Raw genomic sequence first — 24,312 nt, forward strand, 5'->3', positions numbered from 1 at the left:
ATCAATCTCATTAACACATTAACTCCAGCTTTTGGCGAATACTCATTACTGGTACCAAAATAAGTGCCAAGGACATTGAGATTAATACTATTCCAAAGAATTCCGAACAGATAATTAGTATGCCCCTCCATGAGCCGAGCCAAAACCTTGAGACTTACCATGGTTAATTTCTGCATTACTAGCCCTCTCTGTAGATGGAAAACAAATATTTCAAAAAAGTATTACAAGTGACAAGATTATTTTCATTTTCAAAATAAACTGAAATTTTACATTTTCAATCACTTGAATTTTAAATTATTCCCCCTTGACTACCACCATCTCGTCTAATTTGCATAAAACTGACCAGATAAGAAGCAGCCTTGATTAATACATTACAACTTCGCCGATGATAACTCGTCATGTATGCAACTCCGAAATTTCGGGGTTAATATGCTAAGCCGATCGGAAAGGTGTGAATCACGTTCACATCGATTATACCAAAATCAAACGACTCAAACAGCATTTGCATGCAAGGCAGTGTGTGGAAACAGCGACTATTTCCTCCGTGAAGTTTGATTAAATATTAGTTTCGTCACAGTCCCTCCATGAGGGACTTTAGTTTCGTGAAGGTTATTGGTATGTTCAAAGTCTGACACCCGACTTGGCAATTGCGATGCGATATCGGTACAACAGAACTGAAAAGACGCTTCGTTGTGCCAACGCCTGGCACAAAAGCTGAAGATGGTCGAAGCCAGTTCGACGTAAGCACGGTCACTCCACAAAAGAGTGGAATGACCTTGGCGTACAGACTTCGCTCGAATTCTAGCTTGCAGTATTGACTGCTACTAAAATTCATATTTTACAAGTATAACTCCTACTTTCGGCCCGTACTTATGACATTGCTGCAGCTGTATACTTAACGCCTCACCTCACGAGAAAGACGGAGGCATTGTCTATGTATTCGACTCGAGTGCATTGCATCTAGATGAAGCCTCGCTACTCACAATCACCGTCCCTCCACACACGTGACCATCGTATGATCGAACGTTTTAAATCAGACAGGGACTTCCATTCTGGAGGTTGCTAATTCAGCAAACAACGCAGGCGACAGGTGTGATTGTCTAACAATCTTCAAATACTCCCAGCAAAACATTTACATCAAGCAGTGGAGAACTGATTCAATTTTAATACGCAAAGTGTATGTACAAGCTTTATCCGAATTAATAAGAAAAATTCAAATTGAAAGTCTCTTGATGACGCCGATTTTTATGTGGGTGATAATGAAGGGGCCGGGCCCTTGAACGGAATGGTGTTCAGTTTCAATGGCAGATAAAGATTTTTGATTCAGACTTTGATGAACTTGAATTGGTAGTGATCCGGGCTCAATATTTGGTGCACCAAAGGGCGTAAAATGTAAGACGAACGCTCATGACTGCGGCATTTACTAACTGTCACATGGAGCTAGTCCGTTTCTAGCTCCATGCTGGTCATTAAACCAAGGTGGCTTTACCATAATTTTGAATCCTACGGATGGCAGTAGATTACGGGATCTGCTTATCTCTCTTAGCGAAAGATGAGATCATGTTTTGTCTAAATAATGCGATCAAAACATCGTACAATTTGTTGAAACATCATTTGATGGACATTAATGGATTCATGAAGCATAAACAAGTATCGAAATTATTCCTCTGATAGTGATTCATGTGCTTTTTTGCAGAGCTCTTTTTTGCGTTGTTAGCCTTTTCTATTTTAAATTAGATAAACATTAAGTTAATGCCTTAACGCTAGAAACGAGGACTGCGTTCCCTTTTGTAAGCTGCAATTTACCGGTTGTACACATTATTTTTGAAAAATCCCCTAAGCTAAAAACACAGTGAGAGTGACAGTCACTAAGGAAAACAATTTTACGAAAACAAGGATATCTCTCACTGTGAGTTGTCGTAGAGTGGCAACCAACGCCAATATCCCTTCAGCTGAAACAGTTTGTAATCATTGCTGAATTTTTAAGGGATATATGTCACATTATAATCACATCATTTCATGGCCAAACCAGTGACCATGAAGTTCAAATTTCTACCAATGTTATTATATTAGTTCTGTTGTTGTAGCGTCGCCGTTTATTTTAAATTGAACTGAACGAACGCTGTTAACAATGATCGTTTCCTTTCTCCTTGTTTCTCTTCGCTTCTGTGTCCCTCTATTCCCCTGCCTCTCTAATTCTACAAATACAGTTGCTATCACCATGGTGCCACAAAGAGAATCTATCCACATTCATGATCTAAGCTTATCTATCTACTGATTTCCTTGTCTGTTTATCTACCGGTAATGCTTTTTTCTGATTTATGCAAATGGCAAATACTGGTCAATAGGCTTTATAGTTCTTTCCTTTGTGAAAAAAAACACTCGGAATGACAATCACTGAAATGAATTGCCCCGTCAACTTCCCTTTTGTCTAGTCTCGAGGCAAAGACGATCGAGCTTGTGTGAAACACTATCGTTCTGAAGATACACAACGTTTTATTCAGATCAGAAGTCATTCATTGTCCACTGGGTTTTATCTCCGCTCCTGCTAAACAAGTGCATCTCGTTGACGTGTATACACATGGTAAAGTCACTGTGGTTTAATGACCATGTGTACACATTTCGAAGATTCTCGAAAACAAATCCAATGTTGTCCTAAAGTTAAACTTTGATCATCACACACTACAAAATATTAAGAGGTCGTTCCGAAAACGAGTAATGATTTGCTCATGTGATCATAGCCTGGTAGTTCCAGAACGTCATCTGAAATATTGATTACATAAACTTTCTCTTACTCCCATGGACATTTAAAAAGTTGAAATAATATACCTGGTGGTTGTTTTTCGGGCAAGGATATGGTGAACAGTGGGTGACGAGTGTTCGCTTCATCGCTTGTCAACACTCAACGCGTATTGCAAATAATCTGCCATTGCTTATAGCCGACGCTGAAGTCAAAGTCAAAACGTTGAAAAAACAATGCCTATTGACCATTGATACCAGACAGATGTTTAAGTTTTTTAAAGAAGAGGGTATACAGCATCAAAATGTCAGAAATGTCAGATGTTACTTCACTATATTGAAAGCTATTGATGCTATGCTCGGACACAGACCATTGAGGGTTGATCGACACTCTTTAGCAACAGTAAAATTGCGCACGTTCACACGTCACAAATATGAACACCTGGCTTTTACGTATAGGATAAAGCCCGAGTACGAGGGCTCTTCTGGTATATAAAGTCCAACCCAATGATAAAATGTCGAGGCCGCAGGCCGAGACATTTTATCGTAGGGTTGGACTTTAAATACCAGAAGAGCCCGAGTACGGGGTTTTATCCGACTTAAAAACTATCGCCCCTAACTGATATATTTCGTTTTCCATGTGTTTACGTCAACCGTCCCCTTTGTCAATGTAACATGTTTAGGATATGAATTAAAACTTTTATTTGTGAAATAGCCTTCCAATGTAATGGCACATCCTATAAATGCCCTAAGCCACATTATATAAATGCCCTAGGGCACAGCAGATTTTGTGTTGCAGCTGGTTTCCGCTGTGTTACCAAATTTGAATATTAAAACGTACCAGATGTCTACAGAATATGACATGTTCACTTTTGATTGGACAGTACTTTACTACGGCACTGTCATTCGTTTCTGGAAATTGGTGACCAAGGATTTACGAGTAAATAAAACACCCTGAATTGAGCACTCTGATTGGTCAATCAACAGTAGATAGTTTTTAACTAGTGTTTTACGGTTGGAAAGTGTGACTTTACGATAAGTGATGGTACAATGTGATTTCAAACAAAAATGGAAAAAGTCCATGGAAATTTGCCGTGTAAATTATTATGTGTTGGACCACTGTATACGCCGCTAATTATCTAAACACGTCTAGATACACATGCTCAAGTGCCAATGCACTCATGCATTGCAGGGCCAAAACCGGAATCGATCCTATCACTGTGTGACAGTCTCTCCTCAAAACAAAAGACTGCGGTGCCTTTCTAGCTCCATGGGTCAAGCCATGTAGGTAAGGTCAGTCACAGTCCCTATCATGTTGAGGGATAGGGTGAGCATATCATGGACCGCATTGCCATAATGGTGGCCAGAAAAGTTATCACCAATTATCCCGTCATTACTTGACACTGTGAGCGAACTAACTTCATTTACACTTCGCTGCGAATTTCATACAGGTGGCGCTTTTCGCAACCGATTAACAGGCGTTAATAGTTGTCCATACCAGCATTGGCGAACTTGTTACGCCAAGTGAAAACTGGTCCAGCAAGGGAACTATGAACACGGACAAAACTATCAGTCTTTTTGAACAGAAATTTAATAAAATTGATTATATTTTCACTAAACTAAAACGCACGCAAAGTTTGAAAAGGACAATGACGACTGACACGATTGAAAGCTTTTTTCCTGATTCAAAGATAGAATACAAAGAAGAAGATTAAGTCGATTAGAAAGATGAATATAGTACGTCTGATTATATGAATATTATCAAAAATCTGTCCGACAGGAATGGTATAACTTTAATATTGTTTCAACTAGCGGACGTTAAAAAGCTTCAGTGAAACTATTATGATCAGGGCAAAGCAAATTTATAGGTCTCCAGTTCTTGAGAAAAGAATTACCACTTAGGGAGCCTTCAGTAATTACAGGGGGATGGGCCGGGGAAATTGGGGGGAGGGTCACTTAAAAAAAAAAACAGTTCAAGGAGGAGGGTCACTTTTTATAAACCTAGCTTAGGGGGAGGGTCACTTTTGACAGAAGCTGATATTATGGCCAAAACTTTGATTGTCCGTGTGATATTTCCTGAAAAGGAAATCACCAACAAAATACGCACACACTTATAGACCGCCATGCATAGTGAATTGACATTTTGGTGAGATTCCAAAATCAAATTTCTTACACAACCATAGACTTGTAACTACTCTAGTCTAATCAAGAACAATAATCTTAATAATCAAGCATACATAAATGCACAGATTTATCTAATTTTGTACTGGAAAAAAATTATTCATAGTTTCATCATAGACCCCAATGCATAGTGTATGGACATTTTGGTGAAATTCCAAAATCAAATTTCTTGCACAACCATGGACTTTTAACCACTCTAGTCTTATCAAGAACAATAATGTGAATAATCAAGCATACATAAATGCACAGATTTATCTAATTTTGTACTGAAAAAAAATTATTCATAGTTTCATCATAGACCCCAATGCATAGTGAATCGACATTTTGGTGAAATTCCAAAATCATATTTCTTGCACAACCATAGACTTGTAACCACTGTAGTCTAATCAAGAACAATAATCTAAATAATCAAGCATGCATAAATGCACAGATTTATCTAATTTTGTACTGAAAAAAAATTATTCATAGTTTCATCATAGACCCCAATGCATAGTGTATTGAAAGACATTTTGAAAAAAATTCCAAAATCAAATTTCTTACACAACCATAGACTTGTAACCACTCTAGTCTAATCAAGAAATTAATATCAATAATCAAGAGTACACAAATGCAAAGATTTACCTATTTTTGTATTGAAAAAAACTATTCATAATTTCATTATAAACACCATGGATAGTGAACCAACTTTTTAGATGAAGTTCAGAAATCAATTTCTTGTACACAAATGTTCATTTTACTTCCCTATTCAAGCAAAGTTCATTTAAATACATTAACAAAACATATATAAAATACAAATATAGCATGTTTTTAGGGGTAAATTGTCAATAATTTGCCTGATAGACTCCATGTATTATGATTTGATATTTTTGGATGAAGCACTAAATCTTGCCTTCTTATAGTTGCACAAAATATGGTGACCCTCCTTAAACTGTATGAAATACCATATCTCTTCAACAATTCTTGCGTGATAAATTGCGACTGTCCCTCCAAAAACACCAGCCCTCCCGTCTGTAATTTGTCCGAAACATAACCATTGAACCAATTGTTATGTAAATTAATTTATACTGTTTTAGTTATTCCCGGGGAGAATACCGCAGTGGTTGGGGGGGAGGGTCAAGTTTTAGAATGTCGGATAAGGGGGAGGGTCATATTTTAGACAGGAGGATTAGTGGGAGGGTCACAATTTACGGTACAGGTGTTCGCGAAATCCCCCCCCTGTAATTACTGAAAGCTCCCTTAGTTTACGGAAGGAGTGGTGATAACAAATCCATGGCACGCAGTTGAAGAACGTTATCGGATATGAATTGTTGAAAAACTTGAAGAAAACCGTTCCCTAGAATTTGCCTGATTTTTTTAATTAATAAGGTATGCCATCGACACCGTATTTTACCATTTGCAATGTCCTTGAGAGCGGTAATGTATTCGTCAAGACTAATGGGTTTGGTAAGTTGAGTAGCTTTGAGAGCTGATAATTGAGGGAGACTATGAAGCAGGATATTTTGAGCTTCAGTTCACAAGGGTTTATAGAAAAATAAAGAGCAAAAAGAGAGTTGCCGGACAAATTATTCTGGGACATTTATAAGACAGAGATTTAATTTTTGATGTCAGCCTTTTGTAAGTAAGAAAGTATCACTAGTCCTGTTTCAAAATGACCTACATTACACGTCCTACACACATGTACTGCATGCTCTGATTGGTTAATCCGCTTATCTGAGGTCCACTTTCGGAGCAGTCAAAGGAGGGACCTCATGAGTAAGGTCTCATTATTATGTATTATTCAATTTACAGCTGATGGGTTAAAATGTAGGTCCGGTCCTCCAGTGTTCACTGCCTCATTATGCAATCTCATGTACTTTTGGATGATGCCTGCTCGTGGTCGCTGCTCGATCCCAGTGTATGAAGAAAAGTACTCATGCCGAGTATTTGTCAAAACATTCAGTTAGATTTGACCTTGTTCAAGAGTTTCTTCACTATTCATGGCATTTTATGTGATACTGTGAACTATACATGAATTAAATATTGCCATGATAAATTTTGTCCTTTTCCCTGCGGTTGTTGGTTGAAATGGTTGATCTAGTCAATTTTGCATTTCTCCAAGAATTTGCGAGAAAGATATTCATACATGTCTGTCCAAAGATGGGTATATGTAGGTTACGACCGGTACGACTAACCCACAAGAATCTATGACGGCTGGCACAAGCTGTATTCAGTTGACTGGGAACAACTGTTCTCACACGGTCACAATTTTCGATCTTTGGCTCATGGTAAACGGCTTACTGAATTATTAAACGGCTTACTAAACCCCATGTGTTTCCCTTGAAGCTCTATTGTTTCCTCTTGTCATTCACAGGCCTCACTGTTTTCGATGCGGCCAATGCCCCCGTCAAATCAAAATGAAAATGAAAACGTGAACTTTGTAAGAAACAACAATTGGAAAACAACGAGCCAACATGCCTGTAATGCATAAAGGGACAGGGATAAGTAAAAACATGGAAATTTAACGCATGAAGGTTTGTCGGGCATTTTTCGTTGTAACTTTCGGCCGATCCGGGAAAATCACGAATAACGTATTACTTCAGCGGTAGCCAGGAAGCACGTGGGACATTGCATAATGAGGCAGTGAACACTGGAGGACCGGACCTACACATTGACCAATCAGGGAGCTGTAAAGTGAATAATACATAGTAATGAGACCTAATCCATGAGATCCCACCAATCAGCGTAACGCAAATGGACCTAAAATTACCAGATGAACCATATCACTATTGTTGGAACATATGTCATGGACCTGACTTATGAAACAGGACTAATAGGACCATGAAGGTAGTAGTACCTCCATGATAGGACATATTTGCTGTCTTTTCTGCCATATAAAATTCTGAAATAGCGGCAGACGTCACAAAGGCCACAACAAATGAAAAACTTGCATAAAATTCAATTTTTTTTCCAACATGAGACGACTTGTTTAAGCAATTGACAACAGTGGCCCCCTAATTCAACTGAAACCATGGGGGCCCACGCCCGGTTGACCAATTACATTTATTCATTAGATGATCCAAAAGAACACTTTCGGTAATTAACTGTAAAGTATATCATTCTCCTGATTGTTTCTTTAAGGGAATATCATGCAATTCAATAACCAAACAAATGTAAAATTTTAGAAAGTAAATACATTTTGTTTTGCAGCTTTATTTGTTTAATTATTTTCAATAAAGTTGCATGTTACAAAAAAAAAACTCGGAAAAAAATAATATCTAGCAGCATATGAGAATGTTTCATTTGTCCCTTTCAATGGCAGGAATTATGAAATCCCAATAAAAATGTTAAATAAAGGACAACTATTTCTTAAACGTTTCCTCTCATTTTTTTGGCAGAGAGAATCATCAAATTTGTCACAACTATTGTGGGTTGTTGCAAGATATGACGAACAAATGACTGGAGACATTGTTAAGTGCGATGTGGATATCAATGATCTTAAGCAGGTAAATAAATTATTTGTCCACGCAAATGCTTGAAGCTGACTATATCAACCTTGAAATGTTGAAACGTTTATAGTGGATTTCAAAATAGCTTTGAATTGCAACGTGCTATGCTGCCAAGAAAACGTTTCTGGCAATGGAAAATGACGCCACCTACATTCATATCAAACGTTCTCCTTACATAAATTTTGCAAGAATTCCACATTCACTGTGTCACAGTAAACATTCTCAGCGTTGGCGCGCTCCCATTGGAAAACTCACCCGTACATTGACTGCTTGGACATCTAATCTTTCCTTTATCAAATTTCGCGGTGAATAAACTGCAAAGGTTTTTATTCTAGATATGTTTCGAGTCGGTACAACGATTGGTGTTTTCCACACTGAACGTATTCTGGAAGTGAGTCGTATTGGATTCATTTGTTTCAAAATCTATCAAAGGAGAAAGTGTGCAATGCATGCAGCTGGCGCTATTTTATATCTCCAGAAACGTTTTTCTAATCACCCAAGCGCGTTGTAATTCCTAGTTATTTTGAAATTCACTGTAAGAGAAGGGTGTGATAACACTGAACTACATTATGCTCAAACTAAGTGAAGGGTGAGACTGTTTGAGAGACAAGATTCAATGAATCTTAGTAACTTCGGGTGGCTATATACCTAATAGACACTTTCACGATTTTTATTTTTTTCTCATTTATAGAAGTCCCATACCCAAATAAAGTATATATCTCTGAAAGCCCTGATATTGGGAAATCAGACCGTGAACAGTACTCTGTCGTTTGCATAATAGTCACATGACAAGAGTTTGCTTAACCCTCTAAATCTATTTTTCCTCCTTTTAGCGTTCACGCTGCACTGTTTCCGATTTAAATTTATGCATTGAAAAGCCTTAACAATACCCTTCAAATTAGTGCCTTCGATTTTTTACGAGTCTCCATTCCAATTATATAGCGCGACAATTACAATTCCTTGAAAAGCATCTTTTTCTTACACCTTTCATGGTGCATAACAAACATGCAAAGGCACAGAATTTAAAGGAAGTCCCAGAAACAGATTTGAAGGGTATTACCAAGGCTTGTCAATGCACAAATTTCAACCGGATATCGTGCAGCGTGTTTGCTAAAGGAAGGAAAAATCAATTTTTGGAGGGGTCAGCAAACCGCTTGTCGTATGACTTTTATGCAATGACAGTGTTCTGTACACGGTCGAATTTCCCCATATCAGGGCTTTCAGAAAATACATACTTCATTTGGGTGTAGGACTTCTATAACTGAGAAAAACATAAATATCTGAAAATTTATTTAAGGTATCTTGCCATCTTAAATATGTCGATTGTTCGCAGTCATGTTCATGAGTGTAGCATTGAATACATTTGGCCAGTTACGGGTTCATATTTTACGGCGTGAGACAAAGTGCAACACACATCGATCCAACAATAATCTTTATTTTGAAATGTGTTCAAACCACACACAGGATGGTATTGCATTGCTACATCACTTTGCAAAAGAAGGCGATGAGAAGGCGGTGGGAATACTGGTAAAGAACCGAGCAGATGTTAATGTTTATTCAATTGTAAGTATTGACACCAATGTAATACCACATTAAAGTTTATCTTGAACAAAACGAGATTAAACACATAAACTCCATTTTGGGTCAAATATAAGAGTACATGCAGTCGGTGTGTCGTAGTTGTAGACTGTTTCTGCAGTTTCTTTCTAAATTTACAGCAATCCAAGCGGATTCATTGTAAAAAGGTCTTATTCACCATAATAAAAGTAAAAGATATAATATTGAAAACATAAGCAACGATGCATCATTTACATTTAGTCGTTTAAAGCTTGTGTTGATACGAATTTAATAAAGTAGGCAAAGTAATTTTCTGTTATCTACATTAAATTTTACCTGAAAACGTTTCTTTAGCATGGAATTTAGCCTCTTTTATATATTGTTATGTATGTAACTATATGTGTCCTGAACTTGCTTCGAAAATTCAACCATTATTTTTATATTTTTGTAGTGTCTTACGCACTACATTCACAAGCCCATCGCGATCACTCTATTAACATCTCACTAATATTTATATTATTTGAATTCTTCGGATAATGATTTTGTAATTGTAGGACGGAAGCACCTCTCTTTTTTATGCAGCAGCGGAAGAACATGATAGAGTCGTCTGTCTTCTCATGAAAAATGGCGCAACATTCCTTCACGAAAAAATCAGGTACTTTTTTACATTATCGATTGTGCCGCATCATGACTGACAATTCTTACAGCATCTACTTCAATATATCACTACAAAGGAGAGGTTATCGATTTTGTATTTCACTTTAGAGTATTAAGCTTCCTCATTTCTAAAGTATCATGTTAAATAGCAAAATCAATCACTATCACCCGCATTGTTGGAAGAATGTAGGTTTTTGCGTCAATGTTCATTTTCTTAATAATTTTATTGCATAGACCACAGCTCTTCACTGGGCAGTCTCAAACAATCTGAAGACTGCAGTGAAAACCCTAATGAACGTTGGTCATGACATCAATGAAGAAATGACTGGGCTATCGAAGGTAAACGTGTTGCAGTATTTGAAACATGTCTGTTCTATGAAAACATTTTTGGTACTTTATATCGTTTTGTTGTAGTGAACTAAATTTTCTCTGTCTGAGAATGATAGCCATGTTTACTTTGCCTGAACGAATTCATTCAATAATAATATATTCCTTGGTCTTGTTCGACTTTGCATTTTTAGAATTACACAAATTACAATGAATATGTACAAGTACCTGGATTTACTGAAATTGCATATTTGAAAGCTAATGAATACAGACACTGTGAAAATGGTAACTTGAAAATTTAAAAATAACGTCCCTACGAATCGTTTTCGCTAAACATCGTGTTTGATGTTGAATAAATTTACTGCTATACATATTATGGTTGCTGTACCATTGTTAAGGAAAGGCAATGGAACTCATATTCCTATTTCTTCTGAAAACCTTGCCCCATTTAATGTACACATTAACATTTTCTAAAATAACAAGTCATCTGGCGCTGCATTCGCAGTTTATGTTGTAGTCTTATCAGTCAAACGCAATAGATACAGTTTGCAAGAAATGTCGCTACTAATGAACATATGTTTTCAATTTAAACAGATACCAAACTGATGCCTTATTTATGTCTTTGCAAATTATTATCTGTCCTTGTAAATTCGTTCTTGGATCTTTTTATACGTAGTATTTCACACTTAGGTGAATCCTACAATAATAAACAAATGAAATGAAAAACGCCAAATTCACTTTATTTCTTTAAAAATATCACCTAGGTCAGTACGGATATGGAAAGGTTCTGTACTTAACCACAGTGCAATAACTTTAGTCTCTCTAAGATAACAGATAAGCTAATGTAATGCCTAATATTTGTTATTTCACATTTGCAAAATTCTTTTACATGGAGGTTTAGAGATTCTTACTGATATTTTCCTCTAGGAATTTCCAAAGAAAACAACGTTGCTACATTACCTATCACGACAGAGCAGCATTGATGCCCTTAACTTAGCCCTGGAAGTGGGAGCTGACTGCCATCTACTTGATGAGGTATGTTGTATTCAGTAAACATGTATGCGGTATACTGTAAAGACTTTGATTAATAAGAAACATTTACAATCTTAACGGCTCAGGTACTGGTTTACAGGACAAATGTTGTGTGACAGAAGGGTCTAAGCGTACGAGAGCCGTCTGACGTATGACTGATGTCTGCAAACTCGTATCAGGGCCGTAAAAGTACTGAATGTACGGTTTATCAACAATAATGAGATATCAAACCTTGTCTAAGTAGAACAACGGTATGGTGTTCATTTTCGTAAATTACATGAAAGAGTCAGGGGGACCCAGTCATTACAAAAAAGTTAAATAGAAAAAATAATTACGTCTTTGGTCGCATTTCTGATGTTTTAAGTTCTATCTATGATATTTGTTTGATAAGCATGGTTTTTGATAAATGTTTCATATGTATATATAATGAACATCTGTACTAAGACCTTGAATATATCAAAGATGAGTACAGTTGAAATTTCATGAAACTTCTCAGGTGCAATGTCCATACTAAAATTTATCTAACATTTATTTGCTTACAGTTTTGAGAATATTATATATGGTCATTATTAGCTAATTTGCATATGTAAAGACTATCTGTAATAAGGAAATCTATCAAAGTGAACATACTGAGTTCAATCTTTATTCTTGGGTACATAGAGTATACCTTGACTAATTTATACTCAATATTTGATAAGTTTGGTATATATCACAATTTGTGATTGTGTATATTTCAATGAAATTGTGCATGTCGGCTATATATCAGATAAAGTTTCAGTCATTTCTTGGTCTGCACGGACGAAGTCTGAGAGGACTTTTAGATTAGGCTCCATTTGTGCGTCTGTTCTTCCGTCTCCCGTCAAAGCACACATCTAACACGTGTCAAGGTTTACTTCTTTCAAACTTGACATACGTATAATACAGTACCGGTATAGCATACATATGAATGTCATTTAATTTCAATGTAAAAGAATATTGTTGCCATGCTTCCATTTTGTTTTTTCATATATAACCCAATCATTCAATACCTGATTTCTCACAAACGTACAGATAATATACTGTGACTTAAGGTAGTATGCATCTCGAAAGTGAAAGACTTAAACTTTTGCTCTAACTTTCCTCCAGGTATCTTCCAATCATTCTCTTTCAAAATCAAGAATAAAAATAGGGGGTCACCGTGCAAAGTTTTGTAGTAGAGAAACAAATTACCCAAGATTTACCGATATTAAATATTCAAAATGGCGGCCATCCTTGTGTTAACTCTATGGAGAAAAATAAAATTTTCGAATTTCGAAAACTAAGCCGGTGAAAAGTTTTCTTTCACCAAGAGCTTTAAAATGAAACCCCCACATGTGGTATATCAGAAGAGAATTGTAAAAGTTTTAGAGTCCGAATGTCTGTCCCCGAGGTGCGTTCTACCTTAAATATTCATAGAAACATTGAGTTACTTCATGATACGTTCCTGTAAGGTCGCCAGGTGGTTATTTTGTCCAGCTTTTTAAAATGTCGAGAATCATTTTATACAGTTCCTATCATTGTTGTTTTCCTTTAAATTATGATGACATATTTGATGTATCAGCGGTTATGGCAGATCATATAGTTTTCACTTTCACCTTGATCAACCACAAGATCACTTTTCCTTATTCTCTGATTTTAATGAGATTTCAACGATTATTTAGTTTGATCTAATCTCGCTTAGGTTGCTTTCATAGAGGTAACACCTTGTTATTGATTCAATATAGTGACAATAATGATTGCATGTATAAACGTACACCTATGTTCCATATATGTGCTTTAAGTACAAATGCCTGGGTGGGTGCAAAGAAATGACAAATGCGACATTGACAGATATAACTAGTAGTTAAATATTTCGCTTTATGACCAGTACTTTCAAATTAAGTCATGTCTTACACTTGTACTTGAACGTCGCCTAATACATTAGTATGTTACGTTATAGTTTAAAGAACGTGAAGATATATTTCTCTCCACTGACAGATCATCTCTGTGGCAAACTTGACAATGTAAATTTAGATATCCCTTATGTATCATCACAATTTGTTAAAAAGGCACTTTTACAAGTTAAATCCATTATAGGTGTTGATAACGTTAACGCAATGCTATTGCTCGTTGGTGCACCTGTCATCTCATTGTCTCTAACCAAAGTGTTAAATTTGAGCCTTGATAGTGCAACATTCACTGATATTTTCAAATGTGCAAGAGTTTTTCGGATTTATAAGGGGTCTGGTTATGTTAATGAAATGTCTAATTACCAATTCCACTCTTACGAGCTATTTCAAAAGTTCTAGAAAATCATGTTCATTATAATTTTTACAAGATTTTGACTGATAGCAGTTTGCTGTATGAGAAGCAGTCAGTTGCAAACAGCGCTACTACGTCTGTATGACGATTTGTTACGAAATAATGACAATGGTCGTCTCTCTGCAGTCATTTTTCTAGATCTTTGTAAAGCTCTTGATCATGTTGATCACGGCATTCTTCTCATGACATTGTCCCTGTATGGGCTGAAAGGTAAAGATCTAAAGTGGTTCAAATCTTACTTGTCTGGTCGTTATGGTTGGTGTACCACAAGGCTCAATATTGGTCCTTTGCTCCTCACAATTCTGTCAATAATTCTAACCTGGACACGTACGTCGATGACCAGACTCTTCTTTCATCTGGTCCTTCGATTTCCTCAGTTAACAAATCACTTGGGTCAAAAAGTGACGTCAATGAGATCAAAACCAGAGTTATTGTAACTGGGTCTCGCCTGAATTATACATCAGACCAAAAGTAACAAGACTGTTCATGTGATAAATATACAATCCCATGGGTTTTTTGTCTCTTTGAAATTATCATTTAACGTTACTTCTCGTGGAGGCGTGCAATTTCGAGCCGTTACGCAGGTGACGGAACATGTTTCTGTGATTTGCAGTTATTACATGACAATATTTTGCTACTGTTATAAATACTCATCGATTAAGTCATTTACATAGATAGCAGAATGCGTTTCAAAGTTTGTTGTTGCATTAGACTGGTCCCCAGTCGCTTGGTTTGTCTGATAAGAGCAGTTACTGTCCGGCGAAGCAGTCACTACATGATCTGAGCACCAGTCTGTCAACTGGCCTGACAGTCTGCTTAAGTTCGTTCCTTAAATGTGTTCTGTTTTGATAATTTTATGCCAACAGACTTAGAGCAAGTTTATTGGTAACAATGCCTTACTTCTGTGTTTGCATTAGAACATAAGTTCATTTGTTTTGTTGAGTGTAGACCATTCTGGATAGGAAACGTCTGTGCACAAGGGATATGAATTTTTACAAACGTTGGTGCTTACGTTTTTACTAAATGGGGGTGCAGCAAAAATTCAACTGTAGCAATAAATAATAAAGATTGGCCAAAACAGCATGAACAACTCAAAATAGATCATACACAACCACGTCAAACGCATTTTGAAATCGCATTGCAAATATAACACGATCCAGACCACAAGATATGTAACTGCCGACGAAAAGACATACAATGACAACTCGCCGGTAACTGCCTCTAAATTTGGATCATCCTGCAATCTTCAGACAGAAGTGAAAGGATTTTTAGCTCTACACACTCATGTTTGGGACGTACCGTTGTATTTGTAGTTGCTGTTAAAATTTGATAAATAATATTGATAAATATGAAACCAACCAAGAGCGTTTTCTTGACACGTAGATTTGTCACTATTGATAATAAGTTGCGTATCTGATATACAAAGCTTACGCTCTGAGTTGGTTTCAAAATGTCGCCACCAAAACAAATATTACACTATCAAATTTTAACACCGACTACAAACACAATGGTACATCTCAAACATGTAAATTGGAGTGTAGAGCTACGAATCCTTTCACTTCTGTCTAAAGATTGCATAGTGTATGAAACTTAAGTAAAAGACATTACTTTTTACTCGAAATAATTTGTGTTATTATATATGTGTGTATGACTGTCTGTTTGTGCGTGCATGTGTCTGTCAGCCAGTCAGTCTGTCTGTATCTTTTTCTGCGTGTTGACCCACTGTGTCTCTCTAAGTGTTTACGTTTCTGTGTATCCGTGTACGAGGCTGCTGCTGTATGTCTATGTTAGTATGTGTTATCGTATTTGGGTTTCCTCCTAAATTTCTATTCCTATTTTTTTATCAGGATTCAAAGACTGCATTCTTCTATGCTGTTCATCATGAACAAATTGAAAATGTAAAACGACTGAAGATGTCACATGCGAGCTTCATACCACATCTTCAAGTAAGTTTAGTTAGTAAGGTAGCATAAACAAATCTCTCAAAGACTATGTCCTCTGATCCATTCATGCTCCGAAGCGCATCAGAAAAAAGCTGGAGTATTTGTTTTGCATTGAGTGGGATGGCTCCAGGTAAACTGGAAAACAGACATGGTGAGGACAGCTTTTTTCATACAAAACACTTTTGGCGTCCAAAGTTTAAAAAAGAATTCTTCTGATTCACTGCGACTATTCATGCTTACTTAACTATACATTCAACTCTTCTGCATTAAAAGAAGCCGAAGCGAATACACTTACCTATCTGTTAACTTTGTACGACGTGCAGAAAAAATTCGTCGGGCAAGCTTTGCTTTTTTCATGACGTTAAGGAAAGCTGTTAACCCCAATAAGCAATCCGTTCCCACTGAACTACATTTCAGATGATCTACCTCTGGTTTTAGGATGCTTCTCTTGTTTCCAAATCTTTCCCAACGTCATTTTCCCAAAGGAATGTACAACAACTTGTTGCTAGGTGTTTATCTGTCTCGTTTTATTACCATTACTTGTATGGACGTATTCTAACAACAAACATTTGCGCTACCAAATTAGTGTGATCTCATCTAACAAATGTCTATACCTGTTTTATCTGTCTTCCAGCCAGACAAGTTAGAAGCAAGGACAGTTTACGATGCTGCTTCGAACTTTGGAACGACAAAATACTTGGAGGTATTACTGAAATCAGGATATCGTGTCGATGCCACCGACATTGTAAGCTGTTGTCTTGTTATTGATTTATAGTTATAATAAGTCTTGAGGTCAAGTAACATGAAAGTTCGAATCAACAAACTTTGATGAGTTTCAGTGTAACATAGCAGTTGTTATTGTAACAACTACTTTTTTCAAATTAGCTAGCCAAAAATATAACAATGTAGCAAGTATGTAGCAGCCCAGTTTACAGGTTTATACAAATAAAAACGGTCATACTCTGTCTCGTTTGTTACTGGTGACTGTTTTTCTAAATCCATGTTGAACTGGCAGTAGAGTTGCCATGAAATTGATCTGTAAATGTACACTAGTGGCCTTGGCGTGTTTGTGTTGCATTGCTTTTTTTAGCAAGTGAAGTACTTTGCAATGAATAAGGGATTAGGCTAGTGTTGTGCCAAATCGTTAAATTATTTTTGTACAATTCATTTTATTTCTATACTCATGTAAAAACCATGAAATCCAACGGAGTCGATGTTCTGCCTTTAATGTCTTTTGGGTTTTCATATGGTTATTAAGGTCAACCGGGAAACATATCTGTATAAGTGTCTATATATAGTGGCCCTATATTATATAAATCGCATTGGATTACATGAAAATGACCGCTATGAAGTTCTGGTTTCTGTTAAATGGTGATTCCTGAGATAAAGTTTACTATATTTTCTTCAGGATGGTACAACACCATTACACCTTGCCTCCAAGGAAAATAAAGAGGAAGCCATAGTTCATCTTGTTAACCATGGTGCAATCGTTGATATCCTAGACAAGGTAAATGAATATATAATGCTCATGTAACAATACTAATTTACGAAAACGATATGTAAAGTGCTAAGGATAATATCCGTTACAATAAACATTAAACTTTCGATTTTAAAAATGAAAGTTGTGTTGTGAACTGCAATATTTTCAAAGTCTCATTAGATGGTAGTTGCATTTCATGTGGCTCAATTTTTAGCACATTTTGGTCAAGGATAGCTATTCTCGCAATCTTTCATGTAATTAAAATTCTTATATTTTGGTACAGTTTGATTAGCTCTCGCCGAAACATAATAATTCCGTTCATTTAAAATGTCTAAAACAAGCACTCCTTTCCATTGGAAAGACATCCAAAACATGATATGCACGTTGATATTTCAATTACGTCTTCTTGTTGTTGTAGTTTATTTCCAAAAAAGTAGTCATAAAATTGCGCATGGATTAATTCAAAAGACTAGAATCCAGTGGGGATTAGGTAATTAAGTTATATTTTCCATGCAGCTTTATTAAGTACCTCTAAACAACATAATTTGCTATGAACTACGTAATAACGTTAAACGACCAAGAAATTGTTAAAGCAATGAGCAGTAACAAGTTTAAGTCGCCATTGTGGTCTTTGCTGGCCTGTGCAGCTTGAATTTTCCACGGGCGCATGTGACTCCTATCAGCTACAGATTTTAACTTCATATGATTTGTTAATAAGGCGTGATGTTTGAGTAATTGGCATTACTGTATGGATATATATTTGCATCACCTACTCATGAATCGACGAAATCATGCAACAAGGTGGAGTTGTTGGTCAATAGAAATAGATTATTTCCCTGTCTTTGTTAACTCCTTAGAATTTGGCATCAAATAAATGCGATAGAAACACTGTCGTTCACTCACTGATCTAGTCAGCCAGTGAATTTGTATCAACACTTGAAAAGAATGCTACATGTGCATTGATTCTTATTGGTGACTTGCCATCCATGTTGACAATATCAATAACACCAACGCAAGTAAATTTGCAGATCTTCCGCCTTCGTATAACATCTCTCAGCTTGTTGATCATCCTACCAATAAGCACGGTCATACTTAAGATTCGGCTATTTGCAATAGTTACTCATTAGTATCATCCCTACATGTAGATGGCTTCCGCTCCTCTGATCACAATCAGGTAGTTGCAAATTTATCTCTCCTGAAACTACAGTGTCTCAAATGAGAATTTACGTATTGTGAACTGATTAAAATTTCAACTAAGGATTAGCTGAAAGACCTTGACAGCACAACAGTGTTCTCTGATCCACCATGTGGTCTAAATTATGCCGTTTATACCTATAATTCAGAACTTCGTGAACTTCTTGACAAGCATGCATCAATGATCAACCGTATCGTCACTTTAAGACAGAATTGTAAATAGTATACACCCGAAATCGCAATTGCCATGAAAGCTAGACGTTCTGCTGAGAAATGTTACATGCCTTACACGGGTGTGGATTATATCGGTATGAATTGAGTATATTGACAGGAGTATTGAAACTAATTGCAATAATTCTTAATCACAGGTAGTTCTATGGCAGTGATGTGCGTCGCATTTTAACCTGCATCAAGCTTACAATGCCAGCATCTCGTTTTACTTCTTCCACGTTGGCCGATCAACCAGATATGTTTCGAATTCGAAGTCGTTTTCCAGTCTTTTCCCCAGCTTGCTTAGTAGCCATAGTACATGTAATAACCACTACCTAAACGTACTCTAGCTTATCTTCCGCTGTCCCAGTAAGAAAGTTTGCGCGATGTGGGAAAAAAAATCTGAAAGCACACAAATTTTGCAGAGCCGACGTGCAGAGAAGATGGAAGTAGCTTAGATAGCGTGGAATCAGGAAAGGAAGCTGATGTAGGTCGAGTTACGACCAAAGTATGTATAGCAAGTGATAAGGTGAAGCAGTATGTTGTTGCCTGCACGGATCAGTGGTGCCTTAGTCTCCGTGCCCCTTTCCAATGTTAACCATGATTATATCAAACCCATTATCACCCATTCATGCAAACACATCACATGGAGACAAACGTTTGGCCGAAATCCAGGAGGGATGGTACATCCAGGCGTCACCACCTTTCCCTTGAGGACATGCGCAGATTTGAATGGCTACCAGGATGCATATATTGCCCCAGTTGGTCCCTCAAGGTATCCCACTGCACATTGGGCAGCTTGCTACTGGGCACGCACTAGAGGCCCATGACAGTACCTGCTCCCCAAATTATGGCCAAACCGCACAAAAGTGGCCGAGGAGGCCCCCTCCCAGGGCCGGTGAGGTGACCACATGCCATCGGAAGAGATCCGACGGTGTTTATCCATAGCTGCTAATATTTGTTATCTCTAAGGTTCACATTTTTGCTGTTGCACTGTTTGTAGAGTTTACTGGGAATCAAGTTAGTTGCTCAGTTATTTAAGTGTCACTCTCCTCATCCAAAGCGCCTTTGGTGTACCACATTGAGAGTCTCTAGCTGTGTTTTGATGTAGATCTGGTACGCATTGCCTCTCCATCTCCTTTTTATCTTGATGACCCAGTCAGAAGTCGTAGCAGAACCGTGACATAAGCTATGAATGGCATGTAGCCTAGTATCAGCAATTCTTACCAGCATTAACAGTTCCTGCAGGTCTTGATTCATTCTTTGTTGCGTGAGCCCCATACCATCAGCAAATCAAAATGCTGGTTCCCCAGACACACAAAGCCGCGCATCTCTGCATACTTTCCATAGGCGTAGACCTAACACACAGACGTCCATTTTGGTGCATTAGATGGTATATCGAATGGGTGTATGGGTCTGTCTTGGATGATTTTATTTTGATATCAATCACGTCTGTTAGTACTTTATCCACAAACGTAATGTGATGTTCACATTGAATTGCATTGACATTTGCAAGGTGAATTTACTCACTCTAAGGAAGCTGTAGAATGCCATCTTGAAGCTAGCCCACCTCATGAGTCTGTTGTTATCATATGTTGTTGCGCTGGCATAGGCATTCCTTAAGCCATTGAAGCAGGTCAATGGCGATCAAAAGTCGCAGCTGACACACTTCGCTGACACTTCGCCTGATTCCTTGCATTGTCCGTTGCATCATGTGCGCCACTATATTGTCTATTTACGCATATTCAATATGTTGGTGCATCACTATGGCCAGGACAACTTAATGGACTTGTATGCTAGTCCTCATTTTGCCAGGCGATTCACAAAGAGTACGACTGTCCTGACTGTAATGTTTTTAGGGCGCTAATGGCTCTAAGTCTATCCTACCTGGTACGTGCATCTTGTATTCTCTGTGATACTGTTCTGGATGCAGGCCGTCGCTACTCTGTGAGTCGTTGCGTAGTAGGCAATACGGATGCAGGAATGTCGGCACATGCATAGGGCAAGCGTCTGCTTCAGGCATCAAGAATGTTCTGAATATTTCTATCTGTGAACGAGAAAGTGAATCAGCAATTGAGTTATCAATTCAATTGAGATTGGCGATCATAACATTGAAATTTCATTTGGCTGCCTCATAAAAATGCCTCTTACAAGTTACATGATGTCAGGACATCTTGTCATACTTTTTTCCAGATATGCACAACAGTTTGATTGTCGCAATGGAACAGCAGGCGGCGGCCTTGCCAGCGATGCCCCTAAATTAAACAAGCGACGAGTATTTGGTACATCTCCTTATATTCGATTAGGACTTGCAAAGAACCTTGCCAGGCGACGGTGAACCAGTGACTTTTGTAAAAGCTACGGCATGCGACTTTGCCAGAGGCATCAGTGTAGAGTCAAGTCAAGTCAAGTGTAGAGTCAAGTCAAGTCAAGTCACAAGACAGTGTCCATTTCATTTGAGGAATGAGGTGGTGCCATTCCATGTCAGTGGCAAGTCACACCACCATATTACATTAAGGCAGAAGGCATATATCGGAAGCATGATTATGGCACTCAGTTTGTATGTGGATGTACTCAATTTGGTCATGCAGCAGAGGAAAATGCGTCCTGCTTGATGCATTTGCTTACAAAGCTGAGGTTGCCGATGAAGGACAAAGCTCATATTTTCTGCAAGATCGTTAGTGGAGCAAGGTGGGGAGTGTTTGAAGTAGATTTTGTGGCTTATCGTCCGGCAGGTGGAGCCTTACTGTACAGGGAGTGTCCAAGGTGATGCCCAAGAACGTGATGATGTATTGTGGTCCTTCAATCTTTTCCAGTAGGTATTGCTAGGTAGTCGCAAGTGTTGAGCTTGGAGTCGAGGAAGTGCTAACATTGAGGGGATTTAGGGGCCCAGCTCAAAGGTAGTCATCCAGGTAATGCGTAAGTCGTGTGAGTTTGCCTTGCATTTGATGATTCAGAAGAGTGCTTCGGCCAGGCGGTTGAATAGGAATGGAGCGGAGTAGAGGACAAAGGGTAGTAAGCAATTGAAGATGAAGAGCCCCTGCCATTTGAAGCTGAGGAATTGCCAGTCCGTTTTACATGGGGCAGAAATTAAAATGCCAGTTTAAGCTCCCGTTTTGTAAGGAGTTTGCTCCCGCCAAGTCTTTGTATGACTGGAACAGCATTATCCGTCCTTGAATAGGGAGGGTGTAGTACTCTTTGTTGATGTTGTGGTTGATACTGTGGTTTCTTGGCTGTGATAAGTCTACGGTGGCCGCCTGATTAATAGTGGCCGCCTGATTTTTTGAGCCGCAGTCAGAGTGAGGTTACAACAAAGTCGGGAAGTGGTGGCATGCAGAATGGACCAATTGTGTGGCCAAGGTCCACTTCCTCCATTGTGGCATTCTTGACAGCATCAGGATTATTCATCGCTGACTTGGCATTTTAGGTGTAACATGGTGCACGAGTCCCACTGAAGCCGATGTCAGCACCGTGAATGATATCATGGCTTTGGTTGGGAATGACCTATGTGTGTGGATGGTTTTGCAGAGTTTAGCAAGTTTGATTTGTTTTGTTTTGTTGGTGGCGGCGTTGCGTGTGTTACAGGGTTAACAATCGCACACTCAAAAAGGGCTTGGAGGTCTCTTGTTCGATATGTTGATAGTGTTGCGGGGCATCGAGCTCAGTGGCATTACACACAGAGAATTGTGTAGTCCACAATGATGGCTGGGGATGGACTGGGAGATGAGCGAGCATTGAACTGGAAGGTGAACGAGTCGGATGGAGCGGCAAGCGTCGCCGGAACCCTGACAATGATTGTGGTGGGTAGTTGTTCTCCAACAGGTGCACTAGTGGGCTGAACTTGCTAGTTGAGTGCAATAAGAGGTGTCCAGTTGGAAGTACTTTTGGCCGGCGTCGAACGCAGTTCACAGCTGGGTAAGTCAACATCAGTTGCAATGTCGACTTTGTCAGTTTGGCGATGTGGTCTGCCATTCCTGGACAAGCTAACTCGGTGATGATAGGCTTGAGAAATGAACCAGAGGTTTCCTGTACTTCCATAATTAATCCGATCTCCTTTGAAAATGTTACTTTTTTTCTTGTGTCACAGATTAACTTAAGCATCCAATATTGGTGCAGGTGATATCACGTGTAATCTGTGTCTTTGACACAGATGTGTTTTAGACCTGCCACACTGCTCCTGCTAGCCTCTAGTCACTGTCAGACGTAGCCTATCCCTTGAGACCAATTTTTCTCTCTGCTTATCGGCTCCTTCTCTGCACTAGGCACACAGCCTCAACCAGTCTTCGTTCTACAACCTTTTATTCATTCAGTTCTCATAGTTTGCTGTGTGCAGACTGTCGTCAATTACTCGCTTCCGTTGCTTATTCTTACCTTCCACTCGACGGCCGACGGAAAATATTTCTTTACGCTACATTGAACAAGCAATTCGGCCCAAGGACAACACTGATAAAGTTCAACGAGTTCAACCGTACGTCAGTCCCATTTCTTGGACTAAATCTCTGGCACGATCTCTCATGACTACTGCGTTGGGCGAGCCGCAGGCTGGCTAGCGACCAAAGAAGTCATACAAATAATCTGAGCTGGTTTCAAAGTGTCGTCATCAAAACAAATATTATTTATCGAATTTCAAATCCATCTAGAATTATAGTACAATGGTACGTCCCAACACCATAAAAGAGAAAACATCATACGGGTAAAAGTAGTCTGACGATTGCTTGACTCATGAAACTTAAGTACCAGAATATAGTTAAATTGTAATTGAGCTTATAAATTATTATTGGTAATGCACCGCTTTTCGCATTGAGTGCTGTGTAAATAGTGAGTACGTCATCTGCTGAATTTTCTTGTCGCTTACAAAACAAATAAGATGTTTTATAAGTTATCAACATTCTACGCAATTCAGAATGTTTAATGATCTTTGTCCAATAACAGAATCAGCGAACAGCGATACACCATGCTGTATTAAATTCAAACTTTGAAGCAACTAGGGTCCTATTACGGAATAACTCGAAAACTGATCTTGCGGATGTGGTGAGTAATTTTTAGTAAATCGTGTACATAACGTAGCGTACTTGTTCACCTTAATTTACATTAAGGATTAAACGGAAAGAATTCGACAAAATGAGAAGTTTGTGAACATATAGTAGTTATTTCAATTGTGATAATAGCCTGCGTAAGGCTGTTTGGA

The 24,312-nt window shown here is 38.1% G+C and overlaps 1 protein-coding gene across 1 annotated transcript in view; it reads left to right on the forward strand.

Annotated features, from left to right (window-relative positions):
* Nucleotides 1-7,737: 7,737 nt before the first annotated feature.
* The window catches only part of LOC139145498 (ankyrin-1-like), a 31,504-nt gene continuing 14,929 nt past the window's right edge, over nucleotides 7,738-24,312 (forward strand). The window contains exons 1-9 of the mRNA XM_070716720.1: nucleotides 7,738-7,743; nucleotides 8,295-8,402; nucleotides 9,870-9,932; nucleotides 10,854-10,958; nucleotides 11,874-11,981; nucleotides 16,145-16,243; nucleotides 16,875-16,985; nucleotides 17,649-17,747; nucleotides 24,057-24,155. Coding sequence (XP_070572821.1) covers nucleotides 7,738-7,743; nucleotides 8,295-8,402; nucleotides 9,870-9,932; nucleotides 10,854-10,958; nucleotides 11,874-11,981; nucleotides 16,145-16,243; nucleotides 16,875-16,985; nucleotides 17,649-17,747; nucleotides 24,057-24,155 — 798 coding nt within the window. The remainder of the gene's footprint in view (nucleotides 7,744-8,294; nucleotides 8,403-9,869; nucleotides 9,933-10,853; nucleotides 10,959-11,873; nucleotides 11,982-16,144; nucleotides 16,244-16,874; nucleotides 16,986-17,648; nucleotides 17,748-24,056; nucleotides 24,156-24,312) is intronic.

Source organism: Ptychodera flava, chromosome 1 (genome assembly GCF_041260155.1).
Source record: "Ptychodera flava strain L36383 chromosome 1, AS_Pfla_20210202, whole genome shotgun sequence".
NCBI classification, from domain to species: Eukaryota; Metazoa; Hemichordata; class Enteropneusta; family Ptychoderidae; genus Ptychodera; species Ptychodera flava.